At 43.9% G+C, this 19129-nt stretch overlaps 1 protein-coding gene across 1 annotated transcript; it reads right to left on the reverse strand.

Annotated features, from left to right (window-relative positions):
* Nucleotides 1-1271: 1271 nt before the first annotated feature.
* DUSP5 (dual specificity phosphatase 5) lies at nucleotides 1272-15454 on the reverse strand. Its single transcript, XM_006135031.4, has 4 exons — nucleotides 14720-15454; nucleotides 9647-9789; nucleotides 5961-6180; nucleotides 1272-2900 (listed from the first exon to the last, which is right to left on the reverse strand). The coding sequence occupies exons 1-4, from the start codon at nucleotides 15108-15110 to the stop codon at nucleotides 2500-2502; spliced, it is 1155 nt and encodes a 384-aa protein (XP_006135093.3). The 5' UTR covers nucleotides 15111-15454; the 3' UTR covers nucleotides 1272-2499.
* Between the last annotated feature and the right edge of the window lie 3675 nt (nucleotides 15455-19129).

Raw genomic sequence — 19129 nt, forward strand, 5'->3', positions numbered from 1 at the left:
CCTCTTTCCTCAGCTCTGAGGAACAGTTCTGGCCCTCTCTCCTCAAGGATTCTGACAGGAATTCTAAAAGTGTGTGTGAACACGGTTGGCAAAAATACTTCCACCCCCAACGAGGAGAGTCCCACTTTGTCAGCAAGAGAGTCAAGCACTCATGAACGACAAAAGTTCTCAAGTGTAGACATAACCTAAGGCCAGAGCCAGAGCCTTCAACCAGTTGGGATAGAAGCAGCCAAAGGAAGGGAGCGGGAGTATAGCTGAGATCACCTTTCCCCAGCATCTCATTGGTCCCAGAACTGTGCAGAGATCTCCCTCTCGGAGCGCAAGGATGCAGGTGGCAGATCCCTGCTACTGCGCAGAGCCAGTCAGAGACTCTAGCTGGAAGGAGGCACAACCACGGCAGGGATCACCAGACAATCAGAGCTTTGACAAGACTTTCTCTGCCTTGAGCTGACAGGAGACTCTCCCATCTCTTCACCTTAGCTTCACTCCACACACTCTTCCTTTTACGCAACGTCCCTAACCCGCATTCCATTTAGCTTAGCCTCACAGGAGATGGGTGGACTACACAGCGTTTGGAGGTCCCATAAGGGAATCAAAACTTTTCAGAGGATTTGGGAACAGGGTGTAGTGCTCTGAGCCAGAAACATCACAAAGGTGGCTTCATGGCAATTGATTGCCACTTGCAGCTGGTTTCAATGGCTCAGGGACTGACCATTCAACGTACGTTTCTGGGTACCAAACAAACCCATATCAGCAATTCACAGACACTTACCTTCCTTCCTCCCCCTTCCCACCCCCCCGCATCCCCCTTCTGTTCTGCAATGTGATTTGTCCTTTTCATATTTGTTCATTTTTTTAAATTCTATCCTTTGGTATATATGGTTGTGACTACTTTCTTCCACTATTTGATCTGAGGAAGTGGGTCTGGCCCACGAAAGCTCATCATCTAATAAACCATCTTGTTAGTCTTTAAAGTGCTATATTGTCCTGCATTTTGCTTCAAACAAACCCAGAGTTTGCTGTGTTACATGTCCCTTTCCCCACCCCTTTTGGCTCAGTTCCCAGAACGTTTACTGTTCAAGTACAGGACCCTCCTAAGCCATTCAGTTACAGATGTAAAAAGCTGATTATTTTGCTCTGGGATTGCCCAGTTCAGTCTCAGCTCACAAACAAAATGGGCAGTGGTCACATAGGAGCATTTCTGCAAACCACCTGGAAATGAGCCACCAGGTTTAATCTTAAAAAAAAAAAAAAACTTTCCAACTGTTTATTTTATTTTATTTTATTTTATTTTACACTCCATAAAAACATGTCAGTTTTTTCTTTCACATTCACAAGATCTTCAGGAAATTATTGCTATTTCCCATATAAAAACAAACAATTAAAAAAAGGTCAACAGACAAAGCAGCAGTATGTACGGCACTCCCTGCAGACACAGACACAGACACTCAACACAAAAGACAGACAGTCCCCTTGTGAGACAATTTTACCAGAAGAAACATTAGGTTGAAGTGACCGTACATATGACAGCAAGTCATGTAACACTGAACAAGACCACTTTTCTGCACATGGTAAGAACCAGAAACACTTTAAGGGGGATAGAAGATGGCACTGAGACTTTTAGTCTCACTTCCATCAATTACAGTTTCAGTGGGTGAAAGAGTAACTTTGAGAAGGATTAGAGAGATGTTCAAGTATAATAGGGTGGTTCTTAAATAGAGGAGTTTGTAGCTCAAGCAAGATAAGCTGACCACTTCAGTCCCTGGTTCTCTGTGTTAGGTAAAAGCACATTTAGTACAAAGGCAAATGCAGAAACACAGGAAATGTCACGCCTAAATAGATCAGTGGTCCATCTAATCAAATTATCTTGTCACAAAGAGCAGCCAGTGCCTGATGTTTCTGAGAAAGGTGTAAACCCCCTCTAATGCCCCGATTTTGCAATTAAAAAAAAAAACACAAAGGGAAGTTTCTTCCCATCCCCACCTTCAGGTCAGCTTAATCCCTGACACCTGAAACAAACAAGGGAAAAAGCAAAATGAATATTCGAGTGCTTGCCTTCCCTGTCATTTCAAGGATTGTGCTTTGTTTGATGTACTCTTTCCTGCTACAGTTGTTTATTGCTTACACTTTAAACAAGGCTGTTACAGTTTTTAAAAGCCACAGGAATTGAGCAACAATAGTATAGGTCCGACCCTTTTACACTGAAAGGGTTCCATTGTTCCTTAGGGATCTGGAAGTACAGTAGTGGTTGCACTCTAGCAACTTAGAAAAGCATGAGGGGGATTGTTTTTAAGAGGACATTAAATCTCTAGACAGCCTGCCCTCTGCATCTCACTTTTGTCTGAAGTCAGTGTCCATATACAAAAGTTATCACCCACTAGGACTATTCCATTGGGGAATAAATCCATGATGCCTTCTGTATTGCACGGTCATGAAATGTTCTTATCGGAATCACAGTTGGTACCAGAGGAACATATTAGCTCTAATTTCCAATAGGGTTCAGCATGATGAAGATGCAGTAATAGGACTAAGTTTTAACTGATGGACCGGAGAACGAATGGGCACCGAACTCAAAACTGAGGTAGGAAACTTGTAACACGAGCCTTCAAAGTTTTTGCTTAAAGTCAGTTCTTCTGCAAAAAAAGACACCGCTTCTCTTTTGCATGAGGCAACGGGGGGGCTAGGAGTGGAAGACAGGATCTCTGACTCATACTGTAGTAATTGGCCCATGAAACCAAAGTTTGGTGAGATCAGACTCCTACGTTGCTTGATGTAATCAAATGCCTCCTCCAGGCGGAACTTTTTCGTTTTCATGAGATAAGCCATGCAGATGGTGGGGGAGCGTGAAATTCCGGCTTCACAGTGCACCAGGATTTTGCCTCCAGCTCGCTTCACGCAATCTGGAAAGAAATAATTTATTACAGACATCAGTTCTCATTACAGACAGGAAGGGTGCTGAAGTACAAATGATACTGAAAACAAAATACATCATCTAGAAGAAGTCACATGGTCCAGTCCTCTAGGAGGAGGGCGAGTCCCCCTGTTATTTGATACACAAACAATTCATGATCATGCAGTGGTTCAACAAAAAGCAGAGATGGGTCTGAGTCAAAAGGTAGACACCCTTCCACCTAGCATAACATCTTCATATAGTTTGTGCTCAAGGTCATCCCTGCACAGGCGGAGTTCTATAGCCTTAACCCAAATAAAGCTGTAATCATGCCCAACAGGAGTTTCACTGGGGATAGGACTGCAGAATTGAGTTTGATGGGTAAGTGCACTTGGGCAGCTAGTATTTTGGAGATGAACCTGAACCTCACTTTGGCTTTGAGACACACTATACTTATTTGCCTATTTAAAAAAAAACAAACTGTCAAAACACCATTCTACCAAAACACACTTAAATGATTCCCAACTGGAAGACAGAACATTATGGGTTTGCACTAGGCAAGTATCTCAACCTAGGTCGGAAAGTCTCACTAAAAAGCATGGTGGGTGAAGATGCATAATCGCGGGTTCATCCACGTCAACATTGACTGTTAGAATACCCAACGAGAGGAGAACCACGGTGCCATAGCAGACTTGTAACAAAGAGCGCACCTGTTGGCTAGCCGGGTAGAACGGCTGTTCAACCTGGCAGGCTCACTGCTGTGTATTAGCAAGATCGTCTCACCACTGCTAAGACAGGCTCTTAGCCAATGAGAAATACCATCTCTATGCCTGCCCTGGGTCTTTTTGAGACGCCTCCTCACACACACACTTACAGTTGTGTGTGTGGGGGGAGAGGTTAGTTCGATTCCTGTGGCTTATACCACAAAAAACACAATAAATAGTATAACGTCTCTAATTATAGCCCAGTTAAAGGATACTTGGACTTAAGTCAGGCTATAAATGGCTTGTGCAAATTACCATTTTCCACATCAGGAGGCACTGAGGTTACTCACCCAACACAATTATTGTTATTAGATTAAAGAAGAAAATGTTTAAAATAAGCTCCTTCCATACAAATCTAGTTTGAAAAATAGAAATTCTCTGGTCAGGTTGGCTTGAGAATTATGTTCCTGAGTTCCACTTCACTGAGAAATGGAACATGAGTGTGTGTTTAGTACATGGCCCTAAAACAACATAAAACACTGAACACGTTGTCATTTTCCTTTTGTTGTCTGGTAAAGGACCAAATTTGCAGCAGTCAGTTAAATTTAGGTAAAAATAATACATGTGCTGGGACTGCTGTTGAAATCTACAGAGCCTGTGATATTAGAAATAAAAAGGAAAACTAAAAGTTAAACCATCCTCAAAATGTTGAAAGTTCAAAGTGACTCAACCTCAACCAGAAGAAGGGCAAAAATTCAAAAACTCCCTACTGATTGTGGGGTACTGGAGTTTCCCCTTAAATGCAAAAAGCCCCATATGTCATCATCATCAGAAAGCAATTATAGGCTAGAAATTTATTTTACAACCTGCCCTTGGGTTTTTTTAAGATTCAGCTGAATTTGAATGACTGAACTAAACTGCCAGCAACAAGCAGGCAGAAAGAAGAGACTCCATAATTAACTTTGTGATACCTCTGTTTTCCTTTCAGATGTTATTGATAGCTACCCTTTAATGATGATCAATAGCACAAGTGTCCTATCAGTATAGGATAAACTTAAAAAACAATAATCTGGTAGCACGTGTACATGGTATCATGAGCTTTCGTGAGCGCTCAGCCTACTTCTTCAAATGACTGGAGTTTTATACCTATCAGTATAGGTAATCCACCTCCCTGAAAGTCAGTAGATAGAATTCTTCCATTGACTTACTCCCAATCCAGACAGTGCTGGATTGACGAGTTTTAATGCCACCTCTCAGGGGTGTGAATTTCTCACACACCCCTAATGAGGTAGTTCAACTGACCTAATTTTCTCATATATATCAGGATTTAGTGAACTATTCAAATTTTGCTCTCCACAAATCTGGAAGAGATCCAGGAAGAAACTATGCTCTCAGCCCACATGCTCCTTATTTGCATTGCTTTTATGGTGAGAAAAAATTGTGTCTGTTTAATTCTATACACAATTACAATTAAGCTTGGACATTTGCAATGACATCTGGGATTGCATGAAAATAATTTGTACTTTTCCGGGAATGTGTGTAAAATAGTTGCCACATTTAGCTAAGAGGTATTTTAAAAACAAATCTCATTTTAAAGAATGACTAAATGCAGTTTTCCCTTTCAGAAGTTAATTTGTATGCCAATCCAAATAGATTTTCAACAGATCTAGATTTAGTATTTCAACAGTGATTTTCATATTCAGGCATAGATCTAAGTGTAAATCTAGTTTTCCAGTGTGTGTGCTCTAGTGGTTCAGAAAAGAGAAGGCAATCTGATTGCTGGGTTTATACCTAACATTACCACCAGTTTATCAGGAAAACCTAAAAAACTCGAACCGCTGCATATTTCAATTGGCCCATATGTGAAATCAGTACAATACTTAACCACAGCTTTGGGCTTATGATTCGAAAAGCACTTTGAGTTCCTTGGCTGAAAGATGCTATAGGTCAGAGTTTCTCAACTTTCTTATTTTAAATAAAGTACCCCTACAATTTTTTTTATAAGTACCCCAGTACCTACAGTTTTCAGACACAAATTTTTTTTTCCTGTCATTGCAACACATTTGTTTAAACAACTTAATTGTAGCCAGGCAGGCGATTAAATTTTTTGGTGTAAAAAGTACAAAATAAAATGCTGTAAAACTTAAAACAAAAATTAAATTTTCCTCCAGATTTCAGTTGTGTGATGTACTCCCTCTCCCCCCGCCAGACTTCTCTCAAGTACCCCTAAGGGAATTCATATCACTGGTTGAGAAACACTGCTGTAGCAACACTGCTATAGATAGAAGTACAGAGTATTCCAGGGTTTTGTTAAAATTCAATGACTCATTTTTATTAAGAAGATGCAGTAGAACTGCTCTACCCACCAATGAAATCTATGGCTTCCTGGAAGTGAGAGCTGATATCTGCCATGTGACTGTCTTCCACTGGGATCCATTTATAACAATATTGCTCTTTAAAGGGTTCCGAACTTTTCCTGGAGACGTTGAGCAAGGCTGTGATGTGCAGGTTGGCTAGGAACTCACACTTGGAAGCATGATAGGCACTGCCAAGGTAAAGGAAAGGCAGGATTTCAACTGGACCACCCTGGAAGTTAAAAATAAAAATGTTATTTTACTTTGTCCTTTTCCTCAAAGTGAGTCGTCTTAAGTTATGACCAAGTCATTGAGCAGAGAACATCAGCTGAGCCGGCGTGTCCCTGTCGGATGGTTTTAGATCCTGGCCAGTGAATCATTATACTAGAGCCCACACAGAAGAAAAGTTTTCATTTTCTTGTCCACATCTAAGGTCCAAAATCAGTTCCAGCCCACTCACGGGCAGGATGTTTCCTGTTTTCTTTAAAGGGCTTCCCCTCAGAACCCACCCAAAATGCTTTCATATGTGAAGCTAATTTCCCTGAGGATTGCACCCTTCTTGTCTCCACACAATGTCAAAGCAATGCACAAAAGGTGCACAGAGACAGCCAGTTACGGCTTTCAGTGCAGGGCTTGGAACCCACGCACACAGCGTGTTAACAAGAAACTTCACTGTGCCCAATTTGTAACAAAAACCAAAACCTCTCCCACCCCCATCCAGCGTCCTGATGCCTAGAGATTTGTCTGCGTTTACTGGAGGGCTGCTTTGAAAGCAAACCTGAAAACAAATGGATTTAAGCATGAAGCACCTCTCTCACCCACACCTAAGAAAAAAAATGTTCACAGTGACAGCTGGTGTCTGTTTGCAGAGCCTCCCCCGACCTCAGTGACAAAGCTTAGCTTAGCTACCATTTCCTGCATGCCTATAACAGCAGTAACATGGAGGCACAAACTCAGCCACGTCATATGTGCCACTTACTCCCTCCTGCTGCTCTGGGCCACCCACAGCTCCCTGCCACCGGAGATGTAATCTCTGTTCCTTCTTCCACTAAAGGAAGTAAAAACTAGATGGAGGGGGGATGGAAGGAGGGAGGGAGGGGGAAACAAACCCAAAAGAGTCTGACAGAGAAGCATTTCGAAGTGGGTGGATTCGGCAGGTAGTTTATGCTCACTGCACAGAAACCAGGCTGGACGGCACAGCCTTCATTTGCACTAGGCTGAATACCTGCCTTAGTCTGGCTGTTAATTCTGGGAAAGCGACTGGAATCTGTGCTTTCCCTTTGCAAGTCCCCTCCAGACACCATCCAACAGGGAACCTTTTAGTAAATGTTTTGTTCAGCAGCAAAAAGGAATGAACGTTTTCAGCCCGCTCAGGACCAAACCAGGCTTCAGGTTCAAGAAACAGAAACCTACTGAACAAAATCATCTTGACGCCGGACAGAGCTCTAAGCAGAAGTACTCCCCTGGGTGCATTTGTAAATGTGAGGATTTTCCCATTGGAAATCCCACCAGGAGGAAGTGCCTACGCTGCATGTCCTCATCTTGGAGAAATTGATCTTAATCTAAACAATACACTAACCACAGAACCCAAGTCCTCCCGCTCTCACTCATAGGAGTAGTTCCAGTAATTTCAACTTGGCTACTCATTGGACCTGATCCCACAAGGTGAATGGCCCTCAAAGATCCCACTGGTGGTTTGTTCCTGTTAAAATGAATATGCATCTGTTGCAAATTGCAAGAGTGGTTCCTCGCCTGTCATGCAGGGCAGTAGCTTTCAGCCTTTCCAGGAGTCTGATTGTGGTGAAACTTAGACTATGCAAGACCACTTAAAACTTCTTGCTTACAAAATCAGTCAAAAAAAAATGCAAAACATGTCACAGCACACTGTTACATTGCTGACTTTCCTATTTTTACCATAGAATTATAAATCAATTGGAATATAAATATTATACTTGCATTTCAGTGTATAGTATTGAGAGCCATATAAACAAGTCAAAAATCTCTATGGGTATGTCCGAACTAGCGGGGTAGTGTAGGCATACCGCACTTGCAAATGAAGCCCGGGATTTGAATTTCCCGGGCTTCATTTGCATAAGCGGGGAGCCGCCATTTTTAAAACCCCGCTGGTTCGAACCCCGTGCAGCGCGGCTACACGGGGCACGAACTAGGTAGTTCGAACTAGGCTTCCTAGTTCGAACTACCGTTACTCCTCGTGAAATGAGGAGTAACGGTAGTTCGAACTAGGAAGCCTAGTTCGTGCCCCGTGTAGCCACGCTGCACGGGGTTCGAACCAGCGGGGTTTTAAAAATGGCGGCTCCCCGCTTATGCAAATGAAGCCCGGGAAATTCAAATCCCGGGCTTCATTTGCAAGTGCGGTATGCCTACATTACCCTCCTAGTTCGAACTAGGAGGGTAGTGTAGACATACCCTATGAAATTTTAGTTTGCACTGACTTTGCTACTGCTTTTATGTAGCCTTTGTAAAACTAGGCAAATATCTAGATGAGTTGATGTACCCCAAAGAAGACCTCTGTGTACCCGCAGGGGTACATGTTGAGAACCACTGATACAGGGGACTGAAAAGTATTGGAGATCAAAAGTATCTAGATGACTAATGGCTGGTAAAATGTGGTCATTCTTTTCCTGTCCCCAAGGATTCGGAAAAGAAAAGTCTCCTTTTGTTAACTGTGATATACCTGCTAGTATAATGAGAAAGACAACAAATAGAATATTTGTGCTAGCTAAGTTGGTTTGTGGTTTTCCTTATTTTGAAAACAGTAGTAGGAGGTACTACTGAGCAGTATTTGGAAGGGCTCTTTAATAGACATGTGGGTTGCCAATTAACAGCTTTTTTACAACCTACCCTAGGATCCAGGCCTATTTGCATAGTAGTGGTATGCAGCTATTTCACAAGGTAACAGATGCAACTAGCATTTTTGTATTCACTTAGGAGCTTTCATTCAAGAGGGATCAGGACTCCTTGGTCTGGCCACAGTTTCTCAGATCAAGGGAAAAAACCAAACAGATACAAATGTTCTTGCCCAAGATATCACAAAGACATCTTGCACACCCGTAATTACGGATTTTTCTAAAATATAGGACAAAGGGTATTTTGCTCTCCCTCCCTCCATTTTTTGGATAAATAAAAGCTCTCTCTGTGGATCAATCTTGTACCACTAAAGTCAATGGGAGCAGAAGGTGGCTGCTGTGAAAATATTGTGTATAAAATCCTATTTAATACATAAACTATATATAAAGTAACTAGATTGTAAATTATGGTGTGGGTTTTTTTTTTTTTTTTGGCACGAGATGGAGGCAAGACGCTGCAAAGAGCACACAAGATTCCCTAGTGCCTTTCCCTTTAAGTCCCTAAGAAATAGCCAACTAATCTGAACCTTAGAAGTGCAGCAAATTCTAAATTCTCCTTATCCTTGTTTCCCATCCCCTAGAGCATTTGTCAGATCATTTTGAATGTGTTTGCTCTGTTAAGTAGTATTTGCTGTCTCCAATCCTAGGAGTCTTCAGCACTTAAGACCCTATGAAAACAGGAAAAATCACAGACCTGTTTCTTTGACAGCTTAATTGAAGCACCAGATGAAAATAACAGAGTGAACAGTCAATTATAACAGGAAGCCCTGGAAAATGTCTGTGTAGGGGAGGGGACAGGGAGAATTATTCACAACTTCCCCATAAACATACCTGATCGTAAGCTGGTTTGTGGTTGGTGCTTTGCTTCTCACAGTGGCTGTTGATGTTTCTCTCCGTTTCATTTCTCTCTGAGGAAATGGGTTTTACATCTACACAGCACTCAGGGTATTGCGAGTAAAAGGTTTCATATCCACCTAGGGAAAAAAAACAAAAAAAAACAGAAATATTAACTTTCAGGTTTCTGAAAATTCAGTTACATTAAGGTGGATCAGAAGTTAAGCTTTAGGGGCTTCCAAATAAATCAGAACACAGCAAAGTGACCAGTCCTCAAGAGGTGTTCAATAACAAAAAGTTCCATTCTGTCAAAGTGTTTGTTTAAAAAGGCTTTGTGCTCTCAAAGAAAAACTGCATCATAGCTAACAATTATTAACTTGCTAAAAAGCCGATTGGTACAGATTAAAATGGTTTGAGAATGTAGATCTGGCAAACATTAACTTCAGAGGACTAAACATTATTGTATTTTATAAATGATCATAATTTCTAGCACTTGAGACCGAAAAGAATGCTAAATGCAGTTTTCATCCTCTTGATATCAATTGCTATCCTACGCATTGTGTCAAAATAATCCATTTCATATATTTGCATTTTTATGCAAGTAAAAGCACATAGGCGGTGTTTGCATTGTGATGATTAATTACACATTCACAAGGGATTGCAAGTTAATGAAGATGTTTTGAATGAAATCGATCCATTAAACAACAGCCATAAAACCTAATGAAATCCTGTGATAACATTTTACAACTGGATAGCCCCACATGAGCTATTCTGCACCTTTAAGTACAGTGTTATATTTGCTGCATTGCTAATGAAAAGGAATTAATCCTATTATTACATTGTAAGTCAGAGTTTGTCATTGGCTAACCTGACATCTATTTCACCACCATGAATATTCTGTGCATCACTTTCAAGGGTGAATTTGAACAGAGAAACCATTTAAAGCCATTTTGTAGTTTATTAATTGCGCCTTTTAGTGAGTTTCCAGTAAGAGAAAAAGAATGAATATGTATTAACAGTAAATGTAATACCCCTTAGGAACGTGGCCCTTAAATAAATAAGGCCCCCAGACCAAATAAATGCAAGATGAGCTTAGAACCGCAATACTACTCTGCTATACTTATAGTACGTTACCACATTTAATACTACTCTACTAGTCAGTGCAGAGTATTATATTAATGGAATGCCTCAGGAATAATGCAAGTGCTAGAGTTTTAAATGGCTCCATAAGAAAGCTGGATGGATTTGTTACCCAAATAAATATATACTTATGCTGACATTTTAATCTGTCTCAGATGTCTAAATAAACATATGCAGTGTTTGAGAGGATGTAAGCTGAAATTCATATTGTTCTGAATTATGCGAGGTGCTGCAGTTTCAATATTTTTTCTATTTACTTCAATGGGCTTTAGGTCAGGCCCTAGAAGATAGAAATTCCATCCATTCATAATTCAGAACCTATACCTTTCCACCCTGTGCAAGACAGCACAACCCTTTGCCATGTGAGTATGCAGTTCAAGTAACTAGGTCAGTAGGCAAATAAATAAATAAAATACAAGGCTTTAAAAGGGATAACAAACATCCATGGCAAATAGTTTTGGCTCTTTACAAGCCCTCAAATTCCTCCATTCCTATGCTTGAAATTAACTCTGATATAAACACCCCCAAACTCCCTCTGCATGTTGCTCAGTCTCTCCTGTGCGCCTCCTGGCCTTGCATAATTGTCATATATTTTTAGCTATTCTCTCTCTGATCCATATTGTTGTTTCCACTCTTGAATAAGCAGACGTCCATCCAAGCGAAATCTAGATTTGTTTTCAACCCAGACACAGAGGTCTCCTGGGTGGAATGTGTGTGCAGCAAGCAAATGGTTAATTGCGAGCCTGGGGATCAAGATATTTGCAGGCCATTCTTAACATGAGTCATCTTCTCATCTGGTCCTCCAGCTCCTGCTCTCCCCCCTCCCTAACTTCCTTGAGGTCATTTCTACAAATCAGAGATTGCTCATCAATTGAAGCACAGCACAGCTCTCCATTTTCATCATAACTACCGTGATGTCCTGTCATAGTAAGCTTGTCCCACTACCCACTGGTTAAGTAAGCGATTTATTATTTTACTCTTCCACAACTCCCCTTTCCACACACACACACACACACACACACACACACACACACACACACACACACACACACACACTCCCTCCCTCCCTCCCTTGTAAAAAGAAACTGTCCCTCCACACATGGAAGATCTGACGCATTCAACTCCTGGAGCTAACAAGTAAAAGAGCTTATAAAAAAAAAAAAAACCCAAAACATAACCCCACCACTCAAACTGGCATGACGTTACTCAGCAGTAAAAGCAATTCCTTATAGAATTGCACAGGGACTGTGATTAGCTGACAAGAGTTCTGACTCATCCCTCTCATCAGGCTCCAATTAGCCACACTTTCCCCCTGTAGCTAGTGCCCCTCTTTTCACACCACGGCCATGATGGTAAACAGCAATGATGAGGGAAAAAGCCTTAAAAGCCCCTCCCTCATGGCCCTTGTGTCCTCACTCTAGTCTACAGTAAGGTTATTTTTAACATTTTGAAACACAGACTGAGGCATTAGGACAGTCTGCCTACCAAAGCCAGCAACAGCTTTCGGGAAAGTACCCCTCTAATGGTAAGGTGACTATTTCACACTCCAGATATGAGGGACTAGGCAGCAATGTCAACAATACAGAAAACAAAATTCACCTTTTTTCTGATCAGTAGACAGAGAGTTTCTGCAATGATTCTTATTTCCCCCTGGCATTTCTGAAGACAGCATCTCCCAGAACCACAGTGATTTCCAAGGGCCTGTCCCACACTGAGTCACAGCCTGGCTAGTTCCAAATCACACCATTTCCTAAATGCTGCTACATATTTTAGGTTTCTGCATGGTCTTGAGCTTACAGTGTTTACCATAAGTGACAATGAAAAGGGTGATGGTCAAAAGGGAAGAGAATTTGTAGTTTTATTAGTTAAGGTAAATTATTTCTACCCCAAGTTGGAGATATTTTGCAATAAAACCCCAGCAAAAACAATTGAGAGAGTCAAGGGGAAAAGATGGCCTTATGGTTAAAAAACAAACAAAACACAGGACAGGTTGCCACAAACTTCCCGAGTCACTTAACGTTTACTTTACAGAGGTGTTGAAAAGCCCAAATTGGCATTTGGAAAACGTGTGGAGCTCAGAGGAAAGCGGGTATAATATTATGAAGCAAGATACAGGACTATGTAGCACTTTAAAGACTAACAAGATGGTTTATTAGGTGATGAGCTTTCGTGGGCCAGACCCACTTCCTCAGATCAAATTGTGGAAGAAAATAGTCACAACCATATATACCAAAGGATACAATTAAAAAAAATGAACACATATGAAAAGGACAAATCACATTTCAGAACAGGAGGAGGATGGGGGGGGGGGGGGAGAGGAAGGAAGGTAAGTGTCTGTGAATTAATTATATTAGAGGTGGGGAGAGTTAGATATTATATTTAGTGGGAATATAATATTATATATTCCCACTACAGGTGCTGAAAGCACAAGAGCCTTCAGCATTGTATCATGAATATTTACCTGCATCTCATGCAACTACACTCCTCTGTCGTATTGTTCCTTATACAGGAGGCATTAATTGCAGCATGTGAGAAGACCTGATCAAAGTCACTAAAAGATTACGCTTCATGCTTATCCAGGGACATATTCTCTAGTCCCACAGGATTTGCAACTTCTCTTGCAAATGCCCTCCTTTCCCAGCATTGCTGCAGTCATTTTATTCATTGGGAAGGGATGGAAGACGCAAGTTTCCACTTCACATTTTGAAAATCTCTTCAGGAATAAAGTCTTTGGTGGGGTTTTTTTCCTGTCATGGAGAACTGCCGCTCAAAGAGCTGCAAAGCCCACCAAGGCAAAGTGTTACTGAAAAGGCATGGGACAGGGCTTGTTTCTTTACATTTATTTTTCTTCAACCCTCTCCTGGCTTTACCAAGAACCTTGAGAAGAGCATAGACAGACAGGAAAAAAGGGAAGGAAAAAGAGAGGGCACAAGGACAAGAGTTACAAGGAGAAATGAAGGAGAAGGGTGAACTGGGCGGACAAAAGAAAGGGCCGATTGCTCATTTTTATGGTTTTATGACCCATGCATTTCACAAAAGGAAAGTAAAAACAGCAAGGACAATGCTATAAATAGTGCTCGGGAGTACTTTATTGGTGACATCAGCCATTGGATATTGACGCTGGGGGATTACTGTGGGCCCCAGACTGAGAACCCAGAGATGTCTTTAGAGCAGCGATCTTTGCCAATTACTTAGGTGTTCTCTGCTCTGCTGAACACCAGAACAGATCGCTTGGCTTGTCAGTTACATGCAGGAGTTAGGAAACGTTTGACCGAGACCGATGAAGGGGAGAGGGAGAGAATTTCCACCATTTTAGAGGTTCAGACACTCGGCGGCCCTACCCAGCGAAATAATCCACGATTCCCTTTTGGGAACTGCACACACACTGTACAGGTAACAGTACCATTTGGACTGGAAAACGCGTTTACCTGTCTCACTCCTTAACCCCGGGGAGGGCTCAAATTCATATCCATGATGAATATCACCTGTGGACCCCCCCCCCCAACCACACACACACACACACACACACAGTGTTCAGCTTCTGCTCTTCTTCCCTAAAGGTGGATTCAGCCACCCGTAACATCAGCCCCTTGGCTCATGAACAAACTTCAGCGTCATCTCCCGACGGCTCATACACCTGTGTAAAACGTAGGTCCTTTCCCTGGCCTAACCGAGGCGGGAGAGGGGGGGGGTTGCTCTTTCCCATTTGTGTCTGGGGGTCGCCGTTGTTACCTGGCTTCTCCGGATGGAGCCTTTTGTCTGGTTTTGTCGATGGAGAAGTAACTGAGCTGGGTCGCTCCCTCCCCACATCGGTCCCCAAATTACACTCCTCTTGACACTGCCCTTCTAAGTCTCTCTCTCTCTCACACACACACACACACACACACCAGTTTCCCGGCGCCCCCTCCCATCGCCTCCGAGCGCCCTGACCTTTCAGGAAGCAGACCCTGGCCCCGGTCTCCGGCAGGCTGGACAGCAGCGCGTTGAGGACGATCTGCGCCGTGCTCTCCTTCTTCAGCTTCTGCCAGTGCCCGGTGCCTTGATCCAGGACGATCACCGCCGCCAGCCGCGTCGCTACAGGGCCTTCCCCCGGCAGCAGCAGCCGAGTTCGGGCCGCCTCGTCCGGCACCACGAAGTGCAGGGGCACCGGGCCGCCGCGGGCCCGGCGGATCACTACCGAGTTGAGGTTGACATTGAGCGCTCCCCGCAGGCGGGAGGCCGAGTACGACAGGTAGGGTCTGCAGTCCAGCACCAGGCAGCGGGAAGGCTCCTTCCGCAGGAGCTTCCGCAGCTGCCGGCAGTCGAGAGCCGTCACCTTCATCGCGGGCTTCGGCCGCAGCCCCTCCGGGCCGAGCAGAGCTCTTCTCAAACGCCGCCCAGGAAGCGCAGGCAGCGGGTCAGGCTGCAAGCGGGGCTCGGCTTAAATTGAAGGTGCGGGGGGGGAAGAAGGAGGGGGTTCCCTCTGCTACAGGGGCCGGGAGCTTGCACGGGCGGGCTTGAGGGGCTCCAGCTGATCCCCCTTAATCCCCTTGCCTGGCGCTGCGGCGCGCTCCGCTCTGCACTTGCATTTCTACCGAAGCAGCAGGGGATTCCGATCGCCGCGGAGGAAATTTATCTGAATGGAACGCCGGCTCCTGACGGCACTGCCCATATAAGGAGAGTGACGCCACCAACGTTCTAAATATGGGCAACCCCCGCCCCCTCCACGCTGGGGCCACAGACGCTGGGGCGGGGTGGGGGAGGGAAGAGAGCTCCTCCCCCTCCCCCCCTCCCGTGAGCAGCGCCTGGGGGAAGGAAGAGGGGAAGGCAGAGGCGCTGCTCGGTAGAGTTAGTCAGCCCTGAGCAGAGGAAGTTGAAAAACGCCTCAAAAATTCTCCAGTCATCAGCCTTCGACTCACTCACTCATCACTGCGGGCCCCGTCGACTTAGTAATGAAAGCAAAGGAAACGTGATGGGGGAGGAGGAAGAGAGGGGGAAGGAAGGGCAGAGGTTACTCGCCTCTCTTAGAATCTGGCTGAGAGAGAAGGTGGAGGCTTGGAAGAGCTGCCGCAGACACCTCGTGGGGTTGATTTAAAACCCTTAGCCAGGCTTCTGATTAAAGATACATGCAGGGACGTAAATGGACAGGAAGAAGCCCTTCAGAAAGCGCAGACAAGGCCATGTCTACAATTGATGGCCCCCTGGGCACAGTCATCAGTGCAGAGTGCCCTCGAGCAGAGGCAAAACTGCTAGAAGCTGCACAATTTCTAGTAGGGGGAACTTACCCCATAAGAAGAGCAGCTTTGTCTGCCTGTGCAACCCACGCACCTAGGCTACGTCTAGACTGGCATGATTTTCCGCAAATGCTTTTAACGGAAAAGTTTTTCCGTTAAGAGCATTTGCGGAAAAGAACATCTAGATTGGCACGGATGCTTTTCCGCAAAAGCACTTTTTGCGGAAAAGTGTCCGTGGCCAATCTAGACGTGGATTTGCGCAAGAAAGCCCGGATCGCCATTTTCGCCATCGGGGCTTTTTTGCGCAAAACAGTTTTTAGCTGTCTACGCTGGCCCTCTTGCGCAAAAACATTTCCGAAAAAGGGCTTTTGCCCGAACGGGAACGTCAAAGCATTTGCGCAAGAAGCACTGATTTTGGACAGTAGAACGTCAGTGCTATTGTGCAAAATCAAGCGGCCAGTGTAGACAGCTGGCAAGTTTTTGCTTTTGTGGAAAAACTTGCCAGTCTAGATGCAGCCTAGGGTGGTTCATTGTCCCAGGTAGTGGCACTTAGACCACTTACAATGAGAGATAAGACTCAGTGATCGCTACAGCCTAAACTGAGAGCCAGCTGGCTTTATAGCTTCCAAGGTGCCAGGTTCAAATCTGCCCAGTGGCCGTTACACCTGCACTAGTGGTTGCAGCCACACTGGTGGCTGAAAGCCAGGCAGATCTTCAGTATAGACCCCTGGTGTCCAACATACTAGTCACATATGGCTATGTGGCTGGTTGAGTGAGTGTGGCTAGTTAGCTATAGCAGTACCGTGGCTACTGCTTCAGAATTGGCTGGATACAAGGGGCATAAACAATGTCCCAGCACAGTTTGACACAAGTGGCAAAACACAAGTAACACACTCAAGCAGAACTAATGGTCGAGTAGTTGTGCAATGGTGATGACAGGTTTTAAGGAGGGAGAAGGCAGCATGGGTATGACATGTGGAAATACATCAGCCTCACCCCTTTTTTGCTTATTACTCTCGCTAGTGTCATGTCCACATTCTAGATTATAAACTTTTTGAAGGACGGAAGCCTATTTTATGCTCTCCAAGTTAGGCTAGTACACTTGTAGGCACTATAAGAATCTTTATGTAATGAGATCTATTTGTATCTTTATGTACCAAAAACAAAATTCACCTTTTTTCTGATCAGTAGTCAGAGAGTTTCTGCAGTGATTCTTATTTCCCCCTGGAATTTCTGAAGAGGGCATCTCCCAGAACCACAGTGGTTTCCATGGTCCTGTCCCACACTGAGTCACAGCCTGGCTTGTTCCAAATCATACCATTTCCTAAATGCTGCTACATATTTTATGTTTCTGTGTGGTCTTGAGCTTAGAGTGTTTACCATAAGTGAAAATGAGAAGGGTGATGGTCGAAAGGGAAGAGAATCTGTAGTTTTACTAGTTAAAGGAAATAGTTTCTCCACCAGGTTGGAGAGGAACCATCTTTTCAGTATGGGCATGGAGAGTATCTGCGCCCCTACTACTTGATTGGGGTCTGTAGACGCTACATCAGTACACTAGGGCATGTGGTGCGCATGTGACATTTCATGTCATTGTACCTATGTTCTGTAAGATGACCAAATGGACACTGGTAATATCTGAAAGGTAGGCACAACTGATACATGAGAGCGTAAACTCAGAACCAAATGACAGCAGCCACTAACGATCATACTGGCACTAATTCAAAATGTTATGTATGAATGTCATTACTTAGCTGATGCCTCAAAAGTGTGCAGGCAGCTCACAGAACAGACTGAAGATGTTGTCCTGACCCCAAATTGATTACAGTGTAAATAGATAACAAATGATAATCAACCTTGCGTTTTTCAATTACAACAAATATACCAAAGAACAAGATTCATCCTAACACACGGAGTGGGTTATGATAAAAGGACAGGAAGGGAAGTGTATATTTATCTCCAAGTTCTGCATTAGAGAGCCACTTCTGAAAAGACAGCCCAAATTGCTTTGAAATTTCCAGCCATTCACCTTCTGCAGAATGCCATTTGGTTGTTAGTTATGAGATCAGCCACATCACTGAGCCTGGTATCAGTGGTTGATGAGGATCAGTTTTTCCACTGCATAGGATTAATTTTTTAGCAACAAAACACTTCGGAACAATGCTGCTTTGTTACCGGGTAATCTGCAGGTATCAGGAATATATTCAGAATGAACCGTATGAGAAAAAGCTCCAATATCAAATTGGTCATCGTCTGACCTACCTTAGACCAGAAGTTCTTGATAGGTAAGAAAGATTTTATGAAGCAAACTAACAGCATTCAAGAAAAACAATTGAGGTGCTGTCAGGTATGTGCTATTATTATTTTTTACAGTATCTCCTTCCCCTGTCTCTTGTAATTTCTCCACATGCTCCAGACTGCTCCTCCCTCCCTGACATCCCCCCAAATAGCCAGTCTCATTATGAGACAAAAACAGCCAATCAGGTCATGCTGGTGGTGATGAAAGTACCTAGTGGGTCTGTGTGGAGGCCCTACATGCCCCTCCTACATCTGGCAGCTTTGGTGTAGGCCTATACTTTGCACTCCCTTATCACCTTCTACCCCACGGTCTCAAAACAGTCTTGCCCCCAACTTTGGGGGCAAGTAACTATTATCACATTTTTTGCAGGTGGGGAAATCTAATAGAAAGGTAAAGTCTCAGGCACAGGAAGTCTGAGGCTCAGTGTGATCAGAACTCACATGTCCTGCCTCCCAGCCCTGAGCGTTAGCCATGAACCACTCTTCCTCCCCTTCTGGGAACCACAGCTGTGGAGAGCTGACCATGGAAATTCTTACCCTTTTAACATTTACTCCCCCTGACAAACTGTCAGTGGGTGTGAAGCTGGGAAGTTTAGAGAACAGACAAGTGAAGGTACTGTCTCCCACGAGTCTTTCCTTAGTCACGTCCACAGAACACAATGGAAGAGGAAGAAAAGGATGCAGGAAAGAAGGTGCCAAAGCTAGATCCCCTGCCCAAGAGGGGGGAACATAAGAATGGTCGTACTGGGTCAGACCAAAGGTCCATCTAGCCCAGTAGCCTGTCTGCCGACAGTGGCCAGCACCAGGTGTCCAGGAGAGGGTGGACGGAAGA

Source organism: Pelodiscus sinensis, chromosome 8 (genome assembly GCF_052426305.1).
Source record: "Pelodiscus sinensis isolate ZL-2025 chromosome 8, ASM5242630v1, whole genome shotgun sequence".
NCBI lineage: Eukaryota > Metazoa > Chordata > Testudines > Trionychidae > Pelodiscus > Pelodiscus sinensis.